We start from the raw sequence: 22334 nt of genomic DNA on the forward strand, positions 1-22334 counted from the left end.
CATCTGTTCTGCAAAATTCAACGACCTGTGCATCTTTACCCTCTGCTCTATCAGCCCTTCTGGTAATATAGCCCTTATTTTAGACAATAAAATGTGAGGCTGGATGAACACAGCAGGCCCAGCAGCATCTCAGGACCATAAAAACTGACGTTTCGGGCCTAGACCCTTCAACAGAGAGGGGGATGGGGTGAGGGTTCTGGAATAAATAGGGAGAGAGGGGGAGGTGGACCGAAGATGGAGAGAAAAGAAGATAGGTGGAGAGGAGAGTATAGGTGGGGAGGTAGGGAGGGGATAGGTAGTCCAGGGAAGACGGACAGGTCAAGGAGGTGGGTTGAGGTTGGTAGGTAGGAGATGGAGGTGAGGCTTGGGGTGGGAGGAAGGGATGGGTGAGAGGAAGAACAGGTTAGGGAGGCAGAGACAGGTTGGACTGGTTTTGGGATGCAGTGGGTGGGGGGGAAGAGCTGGGCTGGTTGTGTGGTGCAGTGGGGGGAGGGGACGAACTGGGCTGGTTTTGGGATGCGGTGAGGGAAGGAGAGATTTTGAAGCTGGTGAAGTCCACATTGATACCATTGGGCTGCAGGGTTCCCAAGCGGAATATGAGTTGCTGTACCTGCAGCCTTCGGGTGACATCATTGTGGCACTGCAGGAGGCCCATGATGGACATGTCATCTAAAGAATGGGAGGGGGTGTGGGAATGGTTTGCGACTGGGAGGTGCAGTTGTTTATTGCAAACCGAGCGGAGGTGTTCTGCAAAGCGGTCCCCAAGCCTCCACTTGGTTTCCCCAATGTAGAGGAAGCCGCACCGGGTACAGTGGATGCAGTATACCACATTGGCAGATGTGCAGGTGAACCTCTGCTTACTGTGAAAAGTCATCTTGCGGCCTGGGATAGGGGTGAGGGAGGAGGTGTGGGGGCAAGTGTAGAATTTCCTGCGGTTGCAGGGGAAGGTGCCGGGTGTGGTGGGGTTGGAGGGCAGTGTGGAGCGAACAAGGGAGTCACGGAAAGAGTGGTCTCTCTGGAAAGCAGACAGGGGTGGGGATGGAAAAATGTCTTGGGTGGTGGGGTTGGATTGTAGATGGCGGAAGTGTCGGAGGATGATGCGTTGTATCCAGAGGTTGGTGGGGTGGTGTGTGAGAACGAGGGGGATCCTCTTTGGGCGGTTGTGGCGGGGACGGGGTGTGAGGAATGTGTTGCGGGAAATGCGGCAGACGCGCTCAAGGGCGTTCTCGACCACTGTGGGGGGAAAGTTGCGGTCCTTGAAGAACTTGGACATCTAGGATGTGCGGGAGTGGAATGCCTCATCGTCGGAGCAGATGCGGCGGAGGCGGAGGAATTGGGAATAGGGAATGGAATTTTTGCAGGAGGGTGGGTGGGAGGAGGTGTATTCTAGGTAGCTGTGGGAGTCGGTGGGCTTGAAATGGACATCAGTTACAAGCTGGTTGCCTGAGATGGCGATTGAGAGGTCCAGGAAGGTGAGGGATGTGCTGGAGATGGCCCAGGTGAACTGAAGGTTGGGGTGGAGGGTGTTGGTGAAGTGGATGAACTGTTCGAGCTCCTCTGGGGAGCAAGAGGCGGCGCCGATACAGTCATCAATGTAACGGAGGAAGAGGTGGGGTTTGGGGCCTGTGTAGGTGCGGAAGAGGGACTGTTCCACGTAACCTACAAAGAGGCAGGCATAGCTGGGGCCCATGCGGGTGCCCATGGCCACCCCCTTAGTCTGTAGGAAGTGGGAGGAATCGATTAGATGACATGTCCAAAATGGGCCTCCTGCAGTGCCACAATGATGCCACCCGAAGGCTGCAGGAACAGCAACTCATATTCCGCTTGGGAACCCTGCAGCCCAATGGTATCAATGTGGACTTCACCAGCTTCAAAATCTCCCGTTCCCCCACCGCATCCCAAAACTAGCCCAGTTCGTCCCCTCCCCCCACTACACCACACAACCAGCCCAGCTCTTCCCCTCCACCCACTGCATCCCAAAACCAGTCTAACCTGTCTCTACCTCCCTAACCCGTTCTTCCTCTCACCCATCCCTTCCTCCCACCCCAAGCCTCACCTCCATCTCCTACCTACCAACCTCATCCCACCTCCTTGACCTGTCTGTCTTCCCTGGACTGACCTATCTCCTCTCCACCTATCTTCTTTTCTCTCCATCTTCGGTCCGCCTCCCCCTCTCTCCCTATTTATTCCAGAACCCTCACCCCATCCCCCTCTCTGTTGAAGGGTCTAGGCCCGAAACGTCAGCTTTTGTGCTCCTGAGATGCTGCTGGGCCTGCTGTGTTCATCCAGCCTCACATTTTATTATCTTGGATTCTCCAGCATCTGCAGTTCCCATTATCACTAGCCCTTATTTTACTTGGCTTTCAATGTCCTTCCTATCAAAATACATCAATTCATTCTTCTCTGCATTGAACCTCAGATGCCAGTTATCCACCCACTCCACCAACTTATCAGTATCCTTTAGAAGCATAAAGCACAAATTGTGTGAACCCATTACTATCACCTCAGTATGACAGATAGAAATAGGATGGTCAACAGTAAGTTTTGTAACATAGCTTGATAGCATTGCGGAAGATGCTTCCATCACATTGCTGTTGCTCAAAGGTAGACTAATAGGGTGATAATTAGCCAGATCTGTTCTGAAGGAGGGTCACTGGACCTGAAACGATCACTCAGATTTCTGTCCACAGATATTGCCAAACCTGTTGAGTTTTTCCAGCAATTTCTGCTTGTGTTTCCAATTTCCGGCATCCAGAGTTCTTCTGTTTTTTTTATTTGGTAATTAGCTAGGTTGGATTTATTCTGCTCTCTCAGGGTCATTAGCCTTTGCAGTAATCAGTGCCTTCAGCCATTTCTTGATTTCATGTGGAGTGAATCGAACTAGCTGAAAACTGGCCCTGCTAATGCCAGGGACCTCAGAAGGAGGCAGAGATGGATTGTACTCTTTCTTTGCATTTCTGGCTGAAGATGGAAGCAAATGCTTCAGTTTACTCTTTTGCATTGATATCCTAGGCTGCTCCATCATTTAGGATGGAGATAGTTGTGGAGCTTTCACATTCTTAGTATTTTTGTCCATCATCATTCATGACTGGATATGGCAGGATTACAGAACACAGAATAGATCAGTTGGTTGTAGGGTCGCTTAGCTCTGTCTTTTGCAAAGTGTGGAGCTGGAGGAACACTGCAGGCCAGACAACATCAGAGGAGCAGGAATGCTGACATTTCAGGCCGGGACCCTTCTTCAGAAAAGAAGGGTCCTGACCTAAATCGTCAGATTTCCTGTTCTTCTGATGCTCCCTGGCTTGCTGCGTTCCTCCAGCTCCACACTGTGTTATCTCTGATTCCAGCAACTGCAGATCTTGCTATCTCTGTCTTTTGCATGGTGCTTTCCCTGTTGGCATGCAAGTAGTACTGTGTTGCGGCTTTGCCAGGTTGTCACTTCAATTTTTAGGTATGCCTAATATTGCTCCTGTCATGGCTTCTCACACTTTGAATTGGGGTTGGTACCAATTTGAAGGTAATGATAGAGTGGAGGGTTTGCTGGGCCAGATTGCGCTTATGTACAATTCTGCAGCTGCTGATGGCCTACAGCATCTCATGTATGCCAAGTTTTGAGATGGGAGACCTGTTCAGAGTCTGTCCCATTTTTAATGCCGGTAATGCCACACATGATGGATAATATACTCAATGTGAAGACAGATTTAACCTCCACAAGTCAGTGCACTGGCAACTCCCATGATACTGCCACAGAGAGATGCATCTGTGGCAATAGATTGGTGAGGACGAAGTTGCGTAGACACGGGCTGGTGCCTATGTCCTTTAGGCTCTTCTAGCTTGGTCAGTAGTAGTGATATGGAGCCACTCTTAGTGAGGGACAATGATGTTTTCCATCCAGTATATTCTCTACTCCTGCCACCTTCAGTGCTTCCTCCAACTGATGTTCAACACTGAGGCGTATTGATTCTTAGCTGAGGGTTGAGGTAAGGGCTTAAGCAATTAAGTGGGTAACTGTTACCCTGTCCATGGTTTACCTGAAGGCTGGGAAATCCTGGGGTCAATGTTGAGGACTATCAGGCAATCTCCCTTCTGACTATATATCATGTGCTTCAAGCTTCATTGGGACTGTCTCGCCAGTAGGACAGAACATAACTACAATTGTGATGGTAGTAGCTGGAACATTCAAGTTTTTGAGAAGATTTGCAGCTCGGGTTGTGGATGAAGTTGTAGACTTGCTCGCCAAGCCAGTGTGTTTGATTGCAGACATTTCATCATTTTGCTAGGTAACATCGTCAGTGTGCCTCCGGTGAAGCGTTGGTGTTCTGTCTCACTTGTTATTTACATGCCTTGGTTTGCTGGAGTGGTTGGTATCATTTTTGTTCTTTGGTGATTTGTATATCGGGCCCAGTTGAATGTGTGTGTTGATGGAGTTCCAGTTGGAATGCCAGGCCTCCAGCCATTCCCTGGCATGTCTCTGTTTGGCTTGTGCTGTTATAGATGCGTTCTCCCAGTCAAATTTGTGTCCTTTAATTGTGCATGTGTATTGTGAGAATTGTTGATGTCTCTTCGTGGCTAGTTGGTGTTCGTGTATCCTTATGGCCAGTTCTCTTCCAGTTTGGTCTATGTAATGTTTCTCACAGCCCTTGCATGGTAGTTTGTATATTACATTAGTTTTATTGGTTGTCGGTATGGGGTCCTTTATGTTCGTCAGTAGCTGTCACAGGTAGTTGTTGGTTTGTAGACCACCCTGATACCTAGGGGTCTGAGTAGTCTTGTGGTCATCTCTGATATTTCTCTGATGTACGGAGGATGACTTATGTGTCTGGCCGTGTTATGTTTTCTCGTTGTGGTCTGTTGTGGAGGTAATGGCAGATTATGTTTTTTTTGCGTATCCATTGCTTTTAAAAACTCCATATAAGTGCTTCTTTTCTGCTTTGCACAGTTCTGGGTTGCTGCAGTTGTGTCAGTGATAATGGGAACTGCAGATGCTGAAGAATCCAAGATAATAAAGTGTGAAGCTGGATGAACACAGCAGCCAAGCAGCATCTCAGGAGCACAAAAGCTGATGTTTCAGGCCTAGACCCAGTTGTGGCTCGTTGAAAAATGTCCTGATGCAGCTTGTTATGCATGCTGGGATAGTTGGCAGTGTAATTAAGTATCTGGTCCATATGTGTTATCTTTCCATATACTCTAGTCTGGAGATCCCCATTGTTCTTATCTTCCATGATTACATGCAGGAAAGGTAGTCAGTTGTTGTTCTCTTCTTCTTTTGTGAATTTTATTCTGGTGAGGATGTTATTTATGTGTCGGTGAGCTTCTTCTAGTCTTGTGCATTTGAAAAGGTGTCATCTACATAAGAGGGCCCAGCGTTTGGGTTGGATAGTGGGAAGCACTGTCCATTCTAATCTTTGCATTACCGCCTTGGCTATCAGTCTTGATATTGGGGGTCCCATTGGTGTTCCATTGATTTGTTTCAATGTATTGTCTGTAAGGTACAATTCCATGAATACCAGAGAATTATAGAATCATACAGTGCAGAAGAGGCCCTTTGACCCAGCAAGACTGTCCTGCCAAAACTACTCCTTCCCCTACGCTTGTCCCACTTTCCCACACTCGGCTTATCACCTTGGATGAACACTTGAGATGTCATAGCATTCAAGTACTTTTTAAAGGTTGTGAGGTTACCTGCCTGTGCGTTCCTGACTTGCATTATTCTCTGAGTGAAATTTCTGTTCCTCAAATCCCTTTTAAACCTTCTGCATTTCATTTTAAAAATGTGCCCCTTTGTTGTAGCCCTTCAACAAAGGGGAACAGCTGCATTCGATTCAACCTGTTCATGTCCCTCAGGGAATGGCTTACCTGAGAAAGAAAGTAATGGGATTAGAAGCAATTCAGAAATGGTTCACTCCGCTAATTCCTGAGAGGAAGGGCTTGCCTTATGAGGAAAGGTTGAGCAAGCTGGAGCTGTACTCAGTTGCATTCAGAATAATTGAAACATGTAAGATCCTGAGGGGAATTTTCAGGGTGGATGCAAGGATTTGTCCCCTTCTGGGAGAGATTAGAACTAGCAGAAACAGTCTAAAAATAAGGACTCTCCTATTAAGATGGAGATGAGGAGAATTTTTCTTTCCTCATTGGTCTGTGGAATTCTGTGAAAAATGGAAGAAAGGTCATTGAATAGTTTTAACATTGAGTGAAATAGGTTCTTGATTGACAAGGGTGCCAAAGGGTATAGTGGGGTAGACAGGATTATGGAATTGCAGACACAATTATGGCCATCATCAGGCATGATTTTATCAAATAGTGGAGCACGTTGCATGGTCCAAATGGGCTATTCCTGCTCCTACTTCATATCTTTGCATGTTACTATTCACCGTTGCAAATCTTCTTTGCATTTTTTCCAGTGACTCAATATTCTTTCCACAATATGGAGGCCAGAGCTGTATGCAGTACTCTTAGCATGGACTAACCAGACTAACCTGCATGATCTTCTGCAATATCCCCTCCTGTGATTCTGTATAGTCTTTTATCCGTTATTTCATCATTGATCAGAGAATTCATCCTTGCCTGCACAATGAAAGGCAACACAGCTCTGAAATTGGGCTTACCACCTAATTTAGAAGGTTGAAGAAATGACTGTACACAAAAGGAAATGATGATGATCAGAAACAAAACGCTTTAACAATCCCCACAAGCAACATGACTCGCAGTTTCTCCTATGTTCATTAGTAGCCTCTTTAAATTCTCGATCTTTGATGATACTTTTTGATGATCCACCAATTTCCTCCATTTGGTTTTGTGTTCTGTCCTCACTCCCATTGCAAATTATTCTGGCATATTCTTATACTCAAGGGTGCTGTGCAAATCATGAAACAAAAGGCTTGCCTTCATATACAGTCTTAATGGCCATAGGACATCCCAAAGCACTTTACAGTCTTTGGAATGCTTTTGAAGTCACAATTGCAAAATCATAGCCAATTTGCGCATAGAGCCACAGAGAATTACAGCATGGAAAAAGGCTTTTTGGTCCATCACGTCTGCACCAGTCAAAAACAACCAGCTAACTGTTCTAATCCAATTTTCCAGCACTTGGCCCACAAGTGCACCACAGAACATATAACAGTACAGGCCATTGGCCCACGATGTTGTGCTGAACTTTTACCCTAAACCTAAGATCTATCTAACCTCCATCTCAACTGAGACAATCATCGATATGCCTATCCAATAGCCGTTTAAATGCCTCTAATGAGGCCAACTCCACTACCCTGTCTGGCAATGTATTCCATTCCCCCAACACTCTCTGAGTGAACCTACCTCTGATGTCTCCCCTATATCTACCTCCACTCACTTTAAAACTATGCCCCTTCCTAATAGCTACCTCCACCCTAGGAAAAAGTCTCTGGCTGTCCACTCTATCTATAGCTCTGATCATTTTGTACACCTCCATCAAGTCACCTCTCATCCTTCGTTGCTCTAAAGAGAAAAGCCCCAGCCCTCTCACCTTTCCTCATAAGACCTTCCCTCCAGTCCAGGCAACAACCTGGTAAATCTCCTCTGCACCTTTTCTAACGCGTCCACATCTTTCCTGCAAGGTGGTGACCAGAACTGGGCACAAACACTCCAGATGTGGCTGAACCATCTAAATACTTCCTAAATATTTTGAGCGTTTCTGCCTCTACCACTCTTACTTTCTCATCCTCTGCGTGAAGACGTTTTTTCCTCACATTTCCTCTCAGCCTGCTGTCCCTTACCTCAAATCTATTCCCCTGGTCATTGATCCCTCTATCAAGAGGGATTTCCACAGATAACGGCCACTGTTTTAGTGATTTTGGTTGAAGTTAAATATTAGCCAGAGCACTGGAAAGAATTACCCTACTGTTTCAAATTTGTGAAAATTTACATGCACCTATTTGAAACAACTCATGGAAGAGGGCAGCGCAATACCTTGCAATGTCAATTTTGATTCTGTGCTCAATTGAGTAGAATTTGAACAGATAGCCTTCTGACTTGGAAGTTTAGCACAACCACTGAGCCAAAACCTGAGCATTGACAGTGCTGGATTTCAGACAACGGACCCGTATTTTGAGAATCAGGAAAGTCAGTCCTAGCTTCACATCCATCGTATGAGTCTTGAGGATAAGTGTTTTCAGAAAGTGTCTGAACCCAGATACTGTGAATGAGAGCACAGCCCTCACATACCAGAGCTGTATGCTGCTTGATGAAACAAGCTTAAAATGACTTTCAGCCTGTGGCATTTCGAATACAGATTTACAATCATCAGGGTATTTAAGATTATTTGCAGAACAGCAAAGGTGGTGGTGTGTTTGGAGAAACATTTCAATGTACTGAGTTATTATGATTTGCAATGTAACAAAGTGTGGAGCTGGATGAACACAACAGGCCAAGCAGCATCTCAGGAGCACAAAAAGCTGACGTTTTGGGCCTAGACCCTTCAACAGAGAGAGGAAGCTCTCTCTGATGAAGGGTCTAGGCCCAAAGTGTCAGCTTTTTGTGCTCCTGAGATGCTGCTTGGCCTGCTGTGTTCATCCAGCTCCAAACTTTGTTATCTTAGATTCTCCAGCATCTGCAGTTCCCATTATCAATGATTTGCAATGTGTTGCCTTAAAGAGTGCCGGTTATATGCCTGAGAAGGAAAACTATTATAGCATTTTGGGGAAAAAGCACAACAGTGAGACATATTGGGTAGCTCTTTCAGGAGCTGCTATAGGCATAATGGGTTGAATGGACTTGTTCTTTGTTGTAAGATTTGATGAACTCTCTCATTTGCATGTCAGGATGCTTTTACATTCATGGCACTCCATGACAAAGCCAGTCCTGAGTTTGTAACCTTGGTACCAGATCATTGCACAGGGGTCTGAACAACTTTCTCACCAGGATAGAGAGAGCTGTCCAGTAGCCATCCTCAACAAGCATTTTTACAGAGTGAAACAAAACCTCCCGGTAATCTGTCAACCAGTGTTGAACAGCAGCAGCTCCTAATGACACTCAATGTACGAATTGCACAGGACAATACTGTATATCATGGACAAGTATTTAATAAACACACTCTATAGCCTGATGCGTCTCTGGTGAAAGGCATCTTTACCATTATATTACATGACATTAGCACAGATGCATTGTATATTCAATGTGTTCTTTAAGTAAGAACAATTCTCACAGTTTAATAAGCAGTAGATCATGAATGACTGACCAGGCTGCACAATTCAACAGAAAAGTAATTACAAAGATGAAACACTGGTCAGTTCCCATCTCTACTGGGTGTGAATTTCTTATTTTTCTCCTCTTTAAAACTATTTATTTTTAACAGCACACTATAAAAATGTCACTTTCCTGTGAATACAAAGATTATGAATCGGAGAGGCTGCCCAGAATAGGCCAGAGCCAGCAAGTTTCCATAGAAACCAAATTGTAGCAGTCCACGTCCCTCGAACTGACAGAGAATCCGCACAATCCGTCTCCACCAACCTTCATCTGTTGTCTCCACTTATCCTAGTTCTTCTTAATAATCTGAGTGAAAGAAACAGAATAATGTTGTTTACCAGTAATGGAAAGTCAATGGCAGCATATCATAAGAATAAATTATTTCAAATTTAGAACGGCTACCAAAAGAAGCAGGATTAGGTCTTTCACCCTCTCGAGCACACTCTGCCATTCAATGAGATCATGACAGATCTTTGACATCAACGCCATTTTTCCACATTATCTTAACATCCCTTGATATCTTTAATATAAGGGCTAGGCGATGGCCTAATGGTATGATTGCCAGACTATTAATGCAGAGATCCAGGCAATGTTCCAGGAATTTGGGTTTGAATCCCACCATGTTTGATGGTGGAATTTGAATTCAATAATAATCTGGAAATCAGAGACTAATGGCAACTACGGAAACATTACTGATTGTCAGGAAAAATCCATCTGGTTCACTAATGTCCTTTAGGGGATGAAATTGCCATCTTTACTTGACCTGACCTACATGTGACTCCAGGACCCTGAATTAGAGATTGAGAATAAATGCTCACCTGGTCAGTGACGCCCACATCTGATGAATAAAAAAAGAGAGATATCTTTATTCTCTGCCTTCAATACATTCAATGATTGAGCCTCCGCAGCTCTCCAGGGTAGCGATTTCAACGCCCTCAGCGTCAACAATTCCTTCTCAATTTGAAATGGCCTCTTATTTCTGAAACTGTGTGACCAGCCCAAAACCTCCCTACTCCCATCCAGGAAAACATAGTGCCTGGTTTCACCATGTCCAGCCCTCTTTGAACTTTGTATGTTTCAATGAGAATAGCTCTCATCCTTTTGACTTCTAGAGAATACAGGCCCTGTCTCCTCAATTTCTCTCATAGGAAAATGCAGCCAGCCCAGGGCTGGTGAATCCTTGTGGCACTCCCTGGATAGCAAGCGTATACTTCCTTAGGTAAGGAATCCAAAACTGCGTGGAATTCTTCAGGTGGGGAGACGCTATACAATTGGAGCAAGACTTCTTCTCAAAACCCCCTGAAATGAATGCCAACATCCCAATTTACCTTCCTGATTATTAATAATATTAATCATTGCCTGGAATAACTCTTTAGGCAGGATGAAGATGATAGACTGTTGAAAACATAGACATTAGATGGAGAATGATATTGCAGCAATTACTGGTAGACAGAATAGATATTTATCAGCATGAAATTTTCATCATCAGTAATGGAATAACAACATAAAAACTGAATAAATACATGCACAGATGTACATAAAACGGTGTTCAGAATAAATATACCCAAAAAAAACATAAGATTAGGTGCAAAGGTGCCATTCAGCCTATTTGCTCTGTCATTCAATGAGGTACATGGTTAATCTGATAATCCTCAACTCCACTTTCCAACCTTTTCCTCATAAACTTTAAATCCATTATTGAGTAAATGTTGTTCTTATTTGTGTCTTGAATATTCTTGACAATCCAGCCTCACTGGCTCGCTGTGGTAATGAATTTAATACATTCAATATCTTCTGAGGGAAGAAATTCCTCATCTGTCCTCCCCATCTCCCTTACTCAGAGGTGGTGCCCCGGTTCTACAATTCCCTACAACTGAAACAACCTCTCAAATCTACCCAGTCAAGCCCCTAAGAGTCTTAGATGTTTCAGTAAGGTCTCTTCTAATTCTTCTAAACTCCATTTAGCAGTGGCCCAATCTACGCAACTATGCTTCATAAGAAAACCCCTCCTTGCCCAGAATCAACCTAGTGAATTTTGTCTGAACTGCCTCCAATGCCACTATATTATTCCTTAGACAAGGGGACCAAAACCATTCACAGTATTCCAGGTGTGGTCTGCCTACTGCCTTCTATAGTTTTAGCAACACCCCCGTTTTGTTATACTCCATTCCCTTTGAAATAAAAGACAATATTTCACAGCGCTTCCCAATTAGCTGCTGAATTTGTATGCTACCTTTTGTGATTCATTTACTAGGATATCTAAATCCCTTTCTACTACAGGTTTCAGTGACCTTTCTCAAATAGATAGTGTTCATCTCCTCTTCATTCGACAAAGTGCATAACCTCACATTTCTCACATTTTATTCCATCTGCCAAGTTTTTGCCCATTCACTTATCTATATCCCTCTGTGGACTCTTTGTGTCTTTCTCATTACTTGCCTTACCATCTATTTTTGTGTCATCCACAAACTTGGAAACAGTGTCTTCACTTCCCTCATCCAAGTTAGTAATTTATATTAGCACATAGAACATAGAACGGTACAGCACAGAACAGGCCCTTCAGCCCACGATGTTGTGCCGACCATTGATCCTCATGTATGCACCCTTAAATTTCTGTGACCATATGCATGTCCAGCAGTCTCTTAAATGACCCCAATGACCTTGCTTCCACAACTGCTGCTGGCAACGCATTCCATGCTCTCACAACTCTCTGTGTAAAGAATCCGCCTCTGACATCCCCTCTATACTTTCCTCCAACCAGCTTAAAACTATGACCCCTCGTGCTAGCCATTTCTGCCCTGGGAAATAGTCTCTGGCTATCAACTTTGTCTATGCCTCTCATTATCTTGTATACCTCAATTAGGTCCCCTCTCCTCCTCCTTTGCTCCAATGAAAAGAGTCCGAGCTCAGTCAACCTCTCTTCATAAGATAAGCCCTCCAGTCCAGGCAGCATCCTGGTAAACCTCCTCTGAACCCTCTCCAAAGCATCCACATCTTTCCTATAATAGGGCAACCAGAACTGGACGCAGTATTCCAAGTGCAGTCTAACCAAAGTTTTATAGAGCTGCAACAAGATCTCACAACTCTTAAACTCAATCCCCCTGTTAATGAAAGCCAAAACACCATATGCTTTCTTAACAACCCTGTCCACTTGGGTGGCCATTTTAAGGGATCTATGTATCTGCACACCAAGATCCCTCTGTTCCTCCACACTGCCAAGAATCCTATCCTTAATCCTGTACTCAGCTTTCAAATTCGACCTTCCAAAATACATCACCTTGCATTTATCCAGGTTGAACTCCATCTGCCACTTCTCAGCCCATCTCTGCATCCTGTCAATGTCCCGCTGCAGCCTACAACAGCCCTCTACACTGTCAACGACAACTCCAACTTTTGTGTCGTCTGCAAACTTGCTGACCCATCCTTCAATCCCCTCATCCAAGTCATTAATAAAAATTACAAACAGTAGAGGGCCAAGGACAGAGCCCTGTGGAACACCACTCACCACTGACTTCCAGGCAGAATATTTTCCTTCTACTACCACTCGCTGTCTTCTGTTGGCCAGCCAATTCTGTATCCAGACAGCTAAGTTCCCCTGTATCCCATTCCTCCTGACCTTCTGAATGAGCCTACCATGGGGAACCTTATCAAATGCCTTACTGAAGTCCATATGCACCACATCCACAGCTCGACCCTCATCAACTTTTCTAGTCACATCCTCAAAAAACTCGATAAGGTTTTGAGGCATGACCTGCCCCTCACAAAGCCGTGTTGACTGCATTTGATCAAGCCATGCTCTTCCAGATGGTCATAAATCCTATCCCTCAGAATCCTTTCTAACACCTTGCAGACGACAGACTTGAGACTTACTGGTCTGTAATTGCTGGGGATTTCCCTATTTCCTTTCTTGAAGAGAGGAATTACATTTGCCTCTCTCCAGTCCTCAGGTACGACTCCAGTGGAGAGCGAGGATGCAAAGATCCTCGCAAGTGGCGAAGCAATTGCATTTCTCGCTTCCCAAAGCAGCCGAGGACAAATCTGGTCCGGGCCTGGCGTATTATAATGAGTTGTAACTGTAAAGACCATACCTATTTTAGGGAAGCCTGACAGGGTAGATTCTGAGAGGGCGTTGCCTCTAGCTGGTGGGTCTGGCTAGTTCAGAGTAAAATGAGGAGGAGTTTCTTCACTCAGAGGGTTATAAATCTTTGGATTCTCTGCTCTGGAAGGTTATGGAGTTTCATTTGTTGTGTACATTCAAGACTGAGACAGATAGACTTTGACTCCAGGATATGGATAGTGGGTGAAAAAGTTGTATTGAAGTGAATGGGCACAGCAATCTTCTATTCCTACTCCTATTTCACATGTTCTCAACATGGGTTCTCAGACTGAAAACATTCACAATATCAAGTATATAGTGTACAAGACAAAAACAGCAGATGAGATGATGCAGATGTACAGAACACGTGATCATATTTGTGATTTATATATAGGATATGCATAAGACAAAGTATAGAACAAGTTAAAAACATTACATAAGTATACGCAGTCCATGATGAAATACAGACGATAAATTATGGAGGAAGCAGAGATAAAACAGGGCATGTGTCAAATAAATAAAGACACAAAGTACCAAGATGTCCTTTTAGAATTGTTTATTACTGATCAACAATGTTGACAATAGCTTGTCTATCTTCTGACTTTAACATTTGTTTGTTAAAGTGACATAGGTGAACCATCTTGTGTAAGTATGGCAACCAAGTTTTATTCATTTTGTTCTTTCCCCATTATCAGCTCCCAGACCAGCTACAGGTCTTTCCCTCTGGACACTGGGTTTGCAAATTCTCCAGGCTTCCCCTGGATTCTGCAGGAACAGAATATTCCGGAAAACTAGCTGTGGGAAACTCCCAGGGTAATTTAATAATGGAGTACTTTTGATGTGTTAAATTCTTTCAATGCTTTTATTCATTGGATTTAAAAATACTGGAGATGAGCAAGATAGACATGTGACTGAATAGGGAACATTTGAAGCTGGCGATAACAATGCCAATTACACAGTAATCCCTCTCCTTCCAATACATCAAAGATTTGTCTCCGATGAGCCCACATACACTGTGAGCACATGAATAAAACCTGTGATGAATAAGCACTGTGATTTTGCAAGCTTCCGTACAGAGTGCTAGACTCTGACTCAAGCCTTCTCCATTAATGTTGAAAGGGTCGCTTCACCATGGTAACAAGGTACTCTCTATGTTGGGGATGGTGTCAAGGTGACCCAAGTGATACAATCACAGTATCATGCTGCTGGTCACAACTCAACCAACTTACTTCTTAAAAATAAAAAAAACTAGCCTGTCTCAATAATATGTCACATTATGCCGCAGAGCTAGCTGCCCAACAGAAGCACCAGATTTAATCCTCAATTTATGCTGAATTAGCTGATGACGAAACCGGATTTATACTAGGAATGAAAAGAACGCAAAACTGTGGGGAAAAAGGAATGGGATTAACTAAAGAGCTTTTACAAACAGTCAGTTTGTTACAGACAGTTTTCACTGAGCAGCCTCCTTCCATACTGAATCATTTTATAACACTTGCAATTTCTTTGTCATCCTACATGGGAAGTGAGCTTCATTGACATGTCTAGCATTTGCTGCTCCTTCACCATTTCCCTTGATATGAGTAGTTTTCTGATTAATCATTTCAGAGTTTTTTTGGTTAAAAGTCAACCACATGACTGTAAATCTAGAGTCAAATGTAGGCCAGACTGAGCAAGGTCAGCAGATTTCCTTTCCAGAAGGACATCAGTGAACCAACTGGGATATTACAACAATTGATAATAGTTTGGGCTTCATATAATTTCAAATTTATTAAGTGAGTTAAGATTCCACTACCAGCTGTGACAGGATTTGAACTAGTATCCCCTGAGTACGGCCTAGGATTCTGGATTACCATAGTCCAGTGACTTTTGCCACCCGCCAATGCCATTGTGCTGTATTGTGACCACGTCCTGCTGGAGCCTCAAGCCGTCTGATTTGCTTCATTATTGTTATTTATTCAGATAACACGACTTTACCTCCTCTCTCTGGTCTCTGTGTGCTCCAGCTGCTGTTCCTGGAAAAGCCTAAGATCTTCCTGCTGATATCGAGCATCAAACGATCCTTCCCTGCCCCTGAAGGCCAGCAGTTGGCTAGAATTGTCAGCGCTGCGCTCGCGGAGGGACGGATTTGATGGGCACACAACTGTGTCACCATTTTCCTGGGCAAAGACAATAGTTAAAATTAATAGTGATAATGGGAGCTGCAGATGCTGGAGAATCCAAGATTACAAAGTGTGGAGCTAGATGAACACAACAGGCCAAGCAGCATCTCAGGAGCACAAAAGCTGACGTTTCGGGCCTCTCTGATGAAGGGTCTAGGCCCGAAACGTCAGCTTTTGTGCTCCTGAGATGCTGCTTGGCCTGCTGTGTTCATCCAGCTTCACAGTTAAAATTAATAAGTAGGAGGAGGGGCTAGCAGGAGACAAAGAAGAAGAACAGGAGAATAGAAAGAGTCGATATAATTCTATAACAGCTCAAAAAGAGGCCACTCAACCATCATGCTTCTGTCTGCTCTCTGAAAGGCCTACGTACTTAGACCTGCTAACTTACTTCCTCCCTATGGCCTCCTGATCATTTATTTTTAAGTGGAGATTCCAATTATAATGAATGTTATAACTGTATCTTGTTGGAACACTATCCATTCTTTCTAACTTCTAACACTAATTAAAAAAAAATTAGCAGGGAAGACTGGAGTTCTGAATAACGTTCATAGTTCGGTCAGTACCCCCTCTCACTAGAGAATGAACCTTTGGGAACAGCAGGGGTCAGCATGGATTAGGACTGTCACTGCTTGGTCACCCCTATGCTGCAGAAAGCCAAAATAAGCTGCAAGTGTAGCTGTCCTACCCTTATCATTGATTCCAAGATCTTCAGGTAGACCATTAACGCTGCCAATTCAAGATCCTCACTGTAGCTGTTCTTCAAAGGCACTGATCGGTATCCTGAGAAAACGAAAGAGACCTGCTGAGTTAACAGTATGCATTTTAGGAGAAAGTGGGCAAGGATGGAGGGGTAGTAATGGGGGTTGAGGAGGAATACAATGTCAGCCAATAGAACCTAGCAACTTGTGGATAAGATCATTTGAGAATTGCCAGTGGCAGAACATTTTTGGTAGACACAGGAGTCAAAGGTTAAGGAAGCAGAAGACAGGAAAATGGACTTGAGGCGACATCCAGTTTGCTCATAATCTTATTGAATGGCGGACCGTGCTTGGTGGGCCAAATGGCCTACTCCTGTTCCTAAGTCCTGTTTGTTCTCAAAGGGAGCAGGCAGCAATACACCATGTGGGGTGGGCAATCATAGAAAGACAAATAGGCACTCAAGCAACACAGAATGGCATGTGAAACAACATGCAGCATGGCTTATCATACCAAGTAGGAGACAAGAACTGAATTAGTGAGGGACAGCAGGCAAAAGAAGGAAGGTGTTGAAGCAGGACAATGGACAGACATTACACAGCAAGGGGAGACAAGGATGTTTTTCTACCTGTCCTTATGGCTTTGACAGGAAAGGTTGCTTCTGCCAGGAAATTCTGATCGCTGAACACATCTTCCTCATAGACAACAAATCGTAAGAAGCTGAATTCTGGATTAGTGATGTTTATAGAAAATGGCTTTGCTGCCCATGTGGGGTTTAAGCCATTCACTGCTAAAATGGAAAGAAATGAAAATGGAACTGTTACTTCCTTCAGTGTGCCACCAAACAGAAGACATCTTGGGAGCTACAGCAGGCTCAATCTGTTTAGTTCTAGCCTGTTAGGAACTCCTACTTTCTTCAGATCCACACAATCTTCAGTGCCATGACCCAAAGCTCTGGATTTCCCATCCTAACTCTCTCTGCTCTTCTGCTACTCCTTTATTTCCACCTCTTTGACCATGCTTTTTGTTATCTACCCTCAGATTTCCTGATGTAATTCAGTAACTATTTTTGTTGAAATACCTCAGTAAAAGTTCTCCAGGCATTTCCTGTAAGTGCGATAACAATGAAAATTGCTGCTATTCACTATTAATACTGTATCAACATGTTCAACAATAATATGCCTCACTCTGGATTCAGACCTTCTGGCCTGCTCTCGGTCATTTTTTTCATTATCGCTCTTCTTTGCATGCTATTGATCCCTTCTCTAATAACTCTAATGAATTTAACTGTTCTAAGATACCTCCTCAATTGGGTGGTCTTTATGGGTAAGCCATGGGAACTACAGTCACTTTGTAAGACAGATGTAACCTACCTGAGGAAATCAGAACTGTGCCCAATTCTATCCTTGTCTGATATACATGCACAAATACCCCAAGAGGGGTGATAGATACCAATCTGAGGCTTGACCCTGACCAAGAAGCATTGAGGCTAATGGTAATAGTTATTTTAATCAACCTGCTTGGACACACTGTGACACATCTTTCAGCCAGGTGGAATTTGAATTGGACATTCTGGCTCAGAGTTGGGGCCTAAACCACCACTGTGTCACAGACTCTCAAAAATTATTTTGAAAAACCTGGTCAGGAACAGCTCCAGGGATTGTGGGACTCAAACCTGGACCTTCTCATCCAAAGGCAAGCCCCTCAACAGATAACTTACCTTTTCTGCAGAAGTTTGGTAAAGTACATGTTTGGAGAGAATGGTGGTTTGCTTCTTTAGAATCCCTACAATTCTAGACAGGCCATTTGGCCCAACAAGTCCACACCAACTCTTTGGAGAGCATCCCACCCAGACTTACACACCTACTCTATCCCTGTAATGCTGCATTTCCCATGGCTAATCCATCTAACCTGCACATCCATGGATAATATGGGCAATTTAGCATTGCCAATCCACCTAACCTACATATCTTTGGACCATGGAAGAAAACCGACTCAGGGAGAACATGCAAACTCCACACAGACATTCGCCCAAGGCCGGAATTGAACACAGGTCCTTGGCGCTGTGAAGTAGCAATACTGTCCACGGAGCACTGTGCCACCCCTAACATTTCAGTCAGCCTTTAAGAGTCAATGATGTTACTGTAGGTATGAGTCACATGTAGGCCATATTGAGTGAGAATGTAACTTTTTCTTCCCTAAAGGACATTAAGTGAACCAGATAGATTTTTATAACAATAGTTTATTGACAGTAGTTTCATGGTCACCACTCTTGAGACAAATTCAGGATTTATGAATTATTTCTGTTTTCATTCCAGGGTTCAAGTCTTTATCCCCACAGCATTAGCTTAGATCTTTGAACAACTAGTGCAGCGAAATTACCACTACACTAACACTTCTCTACACTCATCCAGTGACATTCAAGGACTTCCTCAACACGGGAACGATGGCGGGATTTTGGGAGTGGGGGTAGTGGCGGATAAGCACCGAGAGTTTTCTCAACAAGCTACTGAAGGAAGAGTGTTTAAGCAGGGACAGTTTTATGGCAGTACCCTTGACCTGATTCAATATACCTCAGGACTAAATTAGAGAATTAACAACAGCCTGGCTGTTATATCCAGTAAGTTAAAATCTAAAAGTGCAGTTGGGGAAACTGCCCTCAAGTGAATCCACATCAGCATTTCCACTGCAGAGTGAATAAGATAAATTGGTGAAAAGTTGATACCAATTTCACAGAGGAAGTTATCACTGTAACTGTGGGCAGGTCTTGGCTGTCTCAGCGGTTGGAACTATGGACGATATTCTTACCAACAATCTCAGTCTTGAACTTGCAGTTATCGTAGTCAGCTCCACAAACCTCGACCTCTACAAATGGAGAGGTTATGCCTCTGCCATTCTTAGGCAAATGACGAGCCCCCAAGACCTGGTGAGATCAATATTAAGAGAATGCAAAAAAAAGTTATTCACCTGTTATATCTCGCTAACCAGTCTTCCACCATAATCTGCATTTCATTAACACTGCTAAAACTGGGTGATATCCCTACAAAGATGGGGTCAACTTCAACATTCATGCTGCTGACATTACTCTCAAATGCTTCATTGTTACCATGCTGATTGGCGTTGTATTGTACACGAACCAGAATTCCCTGCAAGTTAATACTGGCAACTTTGGACCAATGTGCTCCTACTTCTGTTGAAAACACTGCAACTTATGTTCTGATTATCTTCCCTTCTGTAGTGATTGTAACAAGGTCAGCCATGTAGGCCTCACAGAATATGAGTTCCCTGAGGGGCTGGTTAATCTGGTCCAACGAGGGAGCTCTGGCTGCTAAATATAAGCAGGAGTATCAGAGGTTCTGTTCACACTGGCAGCTGGCTCGGAGGAAGCCAGTCCATTGTCAAATACAATGCACATGTAAATAAAGGGTGATGTGGTGATGGGCTATCGGCCTCTATTGAGTTATTTCACCATCCTGACGCTGATCAATTCTTCAATTTGTCTTCAAAACATGCTATTTCCACAACAGTAATTTTGACCTTGTCCGTTGCATTGCATCTTGTCTGTTGAAAGCTTCATGGTGTCCATAATTTCTTCAACCATCTCCTGATTGGCCTTCTATGATTCATCCTACATGATCTCCAAGTCACTCTTCGTCCTCTTAGGTGATCCTGTGGGATCGACGATTACTTGTTTCTGGTTCGATGGATTCTGAGACGAGTGATTATTCAACGCACAATCTGCATACTCAGCCACATGTGGGCAGGTGGTGCGCATACAATTTGTTTGGAAATTTGTGCCCTCCCTTGACTTCACATCTGTACATTTCTAAGTTGACCCTCTTAAGAGCAATTAGGCATGGTAAATAAATTCTGCCTAGCCAGTGACACCCATATCCCATGAAAGAATAAAAAAATTCAATACTCGGCTCTCCATTCACTGTTAGTCCTGTACAGTGGCACCTTACTCGCCAATTACATAAATAAATCACCATTGCAATTCTCTTAATTCTTTGAAACCTCATTCAGTCCAACTGTAGGTGATGCACTCCGTTGAAGTACTGAAGGTATGCTGCCTGTTGGAACTGTTATCTTTAAACTGACAGTCCATAACAGTTACTTGTAAAAGGTCCTTTTACATTATACTGAGGAGTTATCCCTGAAGCCCTGGTGAATATTTATCTCTAAACCACTGTCACAAAAAAAATTATCTGGTCATTTCCTCACTGCAGATCCTGGGAGCTCGTGTCCAAATTGGCTCCTGTGTTTAATACATGACAACATTGACTATGTAACTGATGGTAAAACACGTGGGGGACCTGAAGGTGGTAAAGACTTGACATAAATGTATGTCTTTTCTTTCCCTCAAATAATCCAGTCTCGCATATGTTAGCTCAGTAGACCCTAAAACCCACAGTATGATTTGTTCACTTTTGATATTTTCTTTTATACCAACAGTTGCCTCCCTGATTACTGCGTCACAATTTCTTCCATACAGAAACGCAATAATGCAGTTGCAAAATAACTCTTTGAATCTGTTTAATGTCTGAGAAACTGATTTCAATCTAACCTCACAGACAATAGTCATGTTGAGCATGTGACGCACCTGGAGTTGAATGAAGAGTGACTCGTTTGGCCTCACCGAGTGCTTGTCAAAAGGATCAAACTGCTCATCCCTCATAATGGCTGGCTGGAGAACATATCCACACTTTCCATTCAACATGAACAATGACTGATTCATCTGCATGGGTTTATCTGGGAGACAGAGATAAAACATAAGGAATAAAAATTAGGATACAATACCAAAGACAACTAACTAGGTTTAACCCTTAACCAGTTACAACTAGCCTATAGTCCGTATCAGGTCCAGATTCATAACTTTACTTTGTCAATCCAGGCAAAACTAGAGTAAATGATGAGGTTTTGTGCCAGGATTAATACTGTGAACTTGAGCCTTGCCAAGAACTGTAAAGCTAATACCATGCCCATTCCACCGCAATACAAGGCAGTTCCAATCAACAACATTCTGCATGCTGGTGTGATTGAAATATAAAGAAATAAACTGGCACTGGAAAATAGATGCATGATATGGGATGCTGAATCAGTGTAGTCAAAGGTTGTGGTTTGTGGAGGGTAAAGCTGGGACTATCAGACAGAGTCATTGGACAATCTCCTGTGTACCTATCCGCTAGCTTCATCATCCCTGTTCCCATAACATACGCCCTTCCCTTCTGCATGGTTGTTGTGTACTGTTGTGGGATTGCTTCAGGAAAGTTTTATTTTCTTTAATCTTCCATTAAAAGTGGGCTTTACTGGCAAGGGTAGGATATTTTTGCCTATCATCATTACCCTTGACCTCAGTTGCTCAGTGGGCCATTTCAGAGGACAGTTAAAAGTTAACAACATTTCTGTGGGTCTGGAGTCAGATATAGGTCAGATAAGGTAGAAGTTGCCAGATTTTGTTCCCTAAAGGACACCAATAAAACAGTTCTATAAGAATGAATAATAGTTTTCATGGTCAACTGACTCCTGAGGCAAGCTTTCAATTGCAAGCTTTGTTAATTGACGTTAAATTCCACAAACTGCCATGGTGGGATTTGAACCAAAGCTTCTACAGCATTAGCCTGGAGCCTGCTGGGTTACTGGTCAGTGATATTACCGCTACCCCACCATTCATTCAGGGCTTGATATTGATGAAATGGAAGTCACCCCATTGGGTAATAAGCATTGTTCACTGCCATCCTTCAGTGCACATGACTGCACACCAACATGGAAAACATAGCATGCTCACTCTGCATCAATGGTGCTGAAGTGGAGATATTCAAGACAGTCAGGTTCCTGAGAGATATGAACACCAACAATCTGTCCTAGTCCATCCATGTTGATGTGACAGTCAAGAAAGTACAACAACGCCTCTACTTCCTCAGGAGGCTAAGGAAATTCAGCACGTCTATACCAAGAGTCTGACCAATTTTTATAGATGCACCACAGAAAGCAGCCTATCTGGATGTATCACAGCATGGAATGGTAACTGCTCTTCCCAAGACTACAAGAAATTACAGGGAGTCTGAACGTTCAATCCATCAGGAAAACCAGCCTTCCATCCATTGACTCCATCTACACTTCCCACTGACTTGGGAAAGCAACCAACATAATCAAAGACC

General features: G+C 43.6%; 1 protein-coding gene across 1 annotated transcript in view; it reads right to left on the minus strand.

Moving 5' to 3' along the window:
* Nucleotides 1–9044: 9044 nt before the first annotated feature.
* The window catches only part of LOC125461413 (1-phosphatidylinositol 4,5-bisphosphate phosphodiesterase gamma-1-like), a 172360-nt gene continuing 159070 nt past the window's right edge, over nucleotides 9045–22334 (minus strand). The window contains exons 27-32 of the mRNA XM_048550162.2: nucleotides 20777–20925; nucleotides 18982–19096; nucleotides 16802–16963; nucleotides 16163–16257; nucleotides 15293–15474; nucleotides 9045–9525 (exon numbers count right to left, since the gene is read on the minus strand). Of these exons, the coding sequence (XP_048406119.2) occupies nucleotides 9486–9525; nucleotides 15293–15474; nucleotides 16163–16257; nucleotides 16802–16963; nucleotides 18982–19096; nucleotides 20777–20925 (743 nt within the window). The 3' untranslated portion in view covers nucleotides 9045–9485. The remainder of the gene's footprint in view (nucleotides 9526–15292; nucleotides 15475–16162; nucleotides 16258–16801; nucleotides 16964–18981; nucleotides 19097–20776; nucleotides 20926–22334) is intronic.

Source organism: Stegostoma tigrinum, chromosome 19 (assembly GCF_030684315.1).
Source record: "Stegostoma tigrinum isolate sSteTig4 chromosome 19, sSteTig4.hap1, whole genome shotgun sequence".
In the NCBI taxonomy this organism is placed as follows: Eukaryota; Metazoa; Chordata; class Chondrichthyes; order Orectolobiformes; family Stegostomatidae; genus Stegostoma; species Stegostoma tigrinum.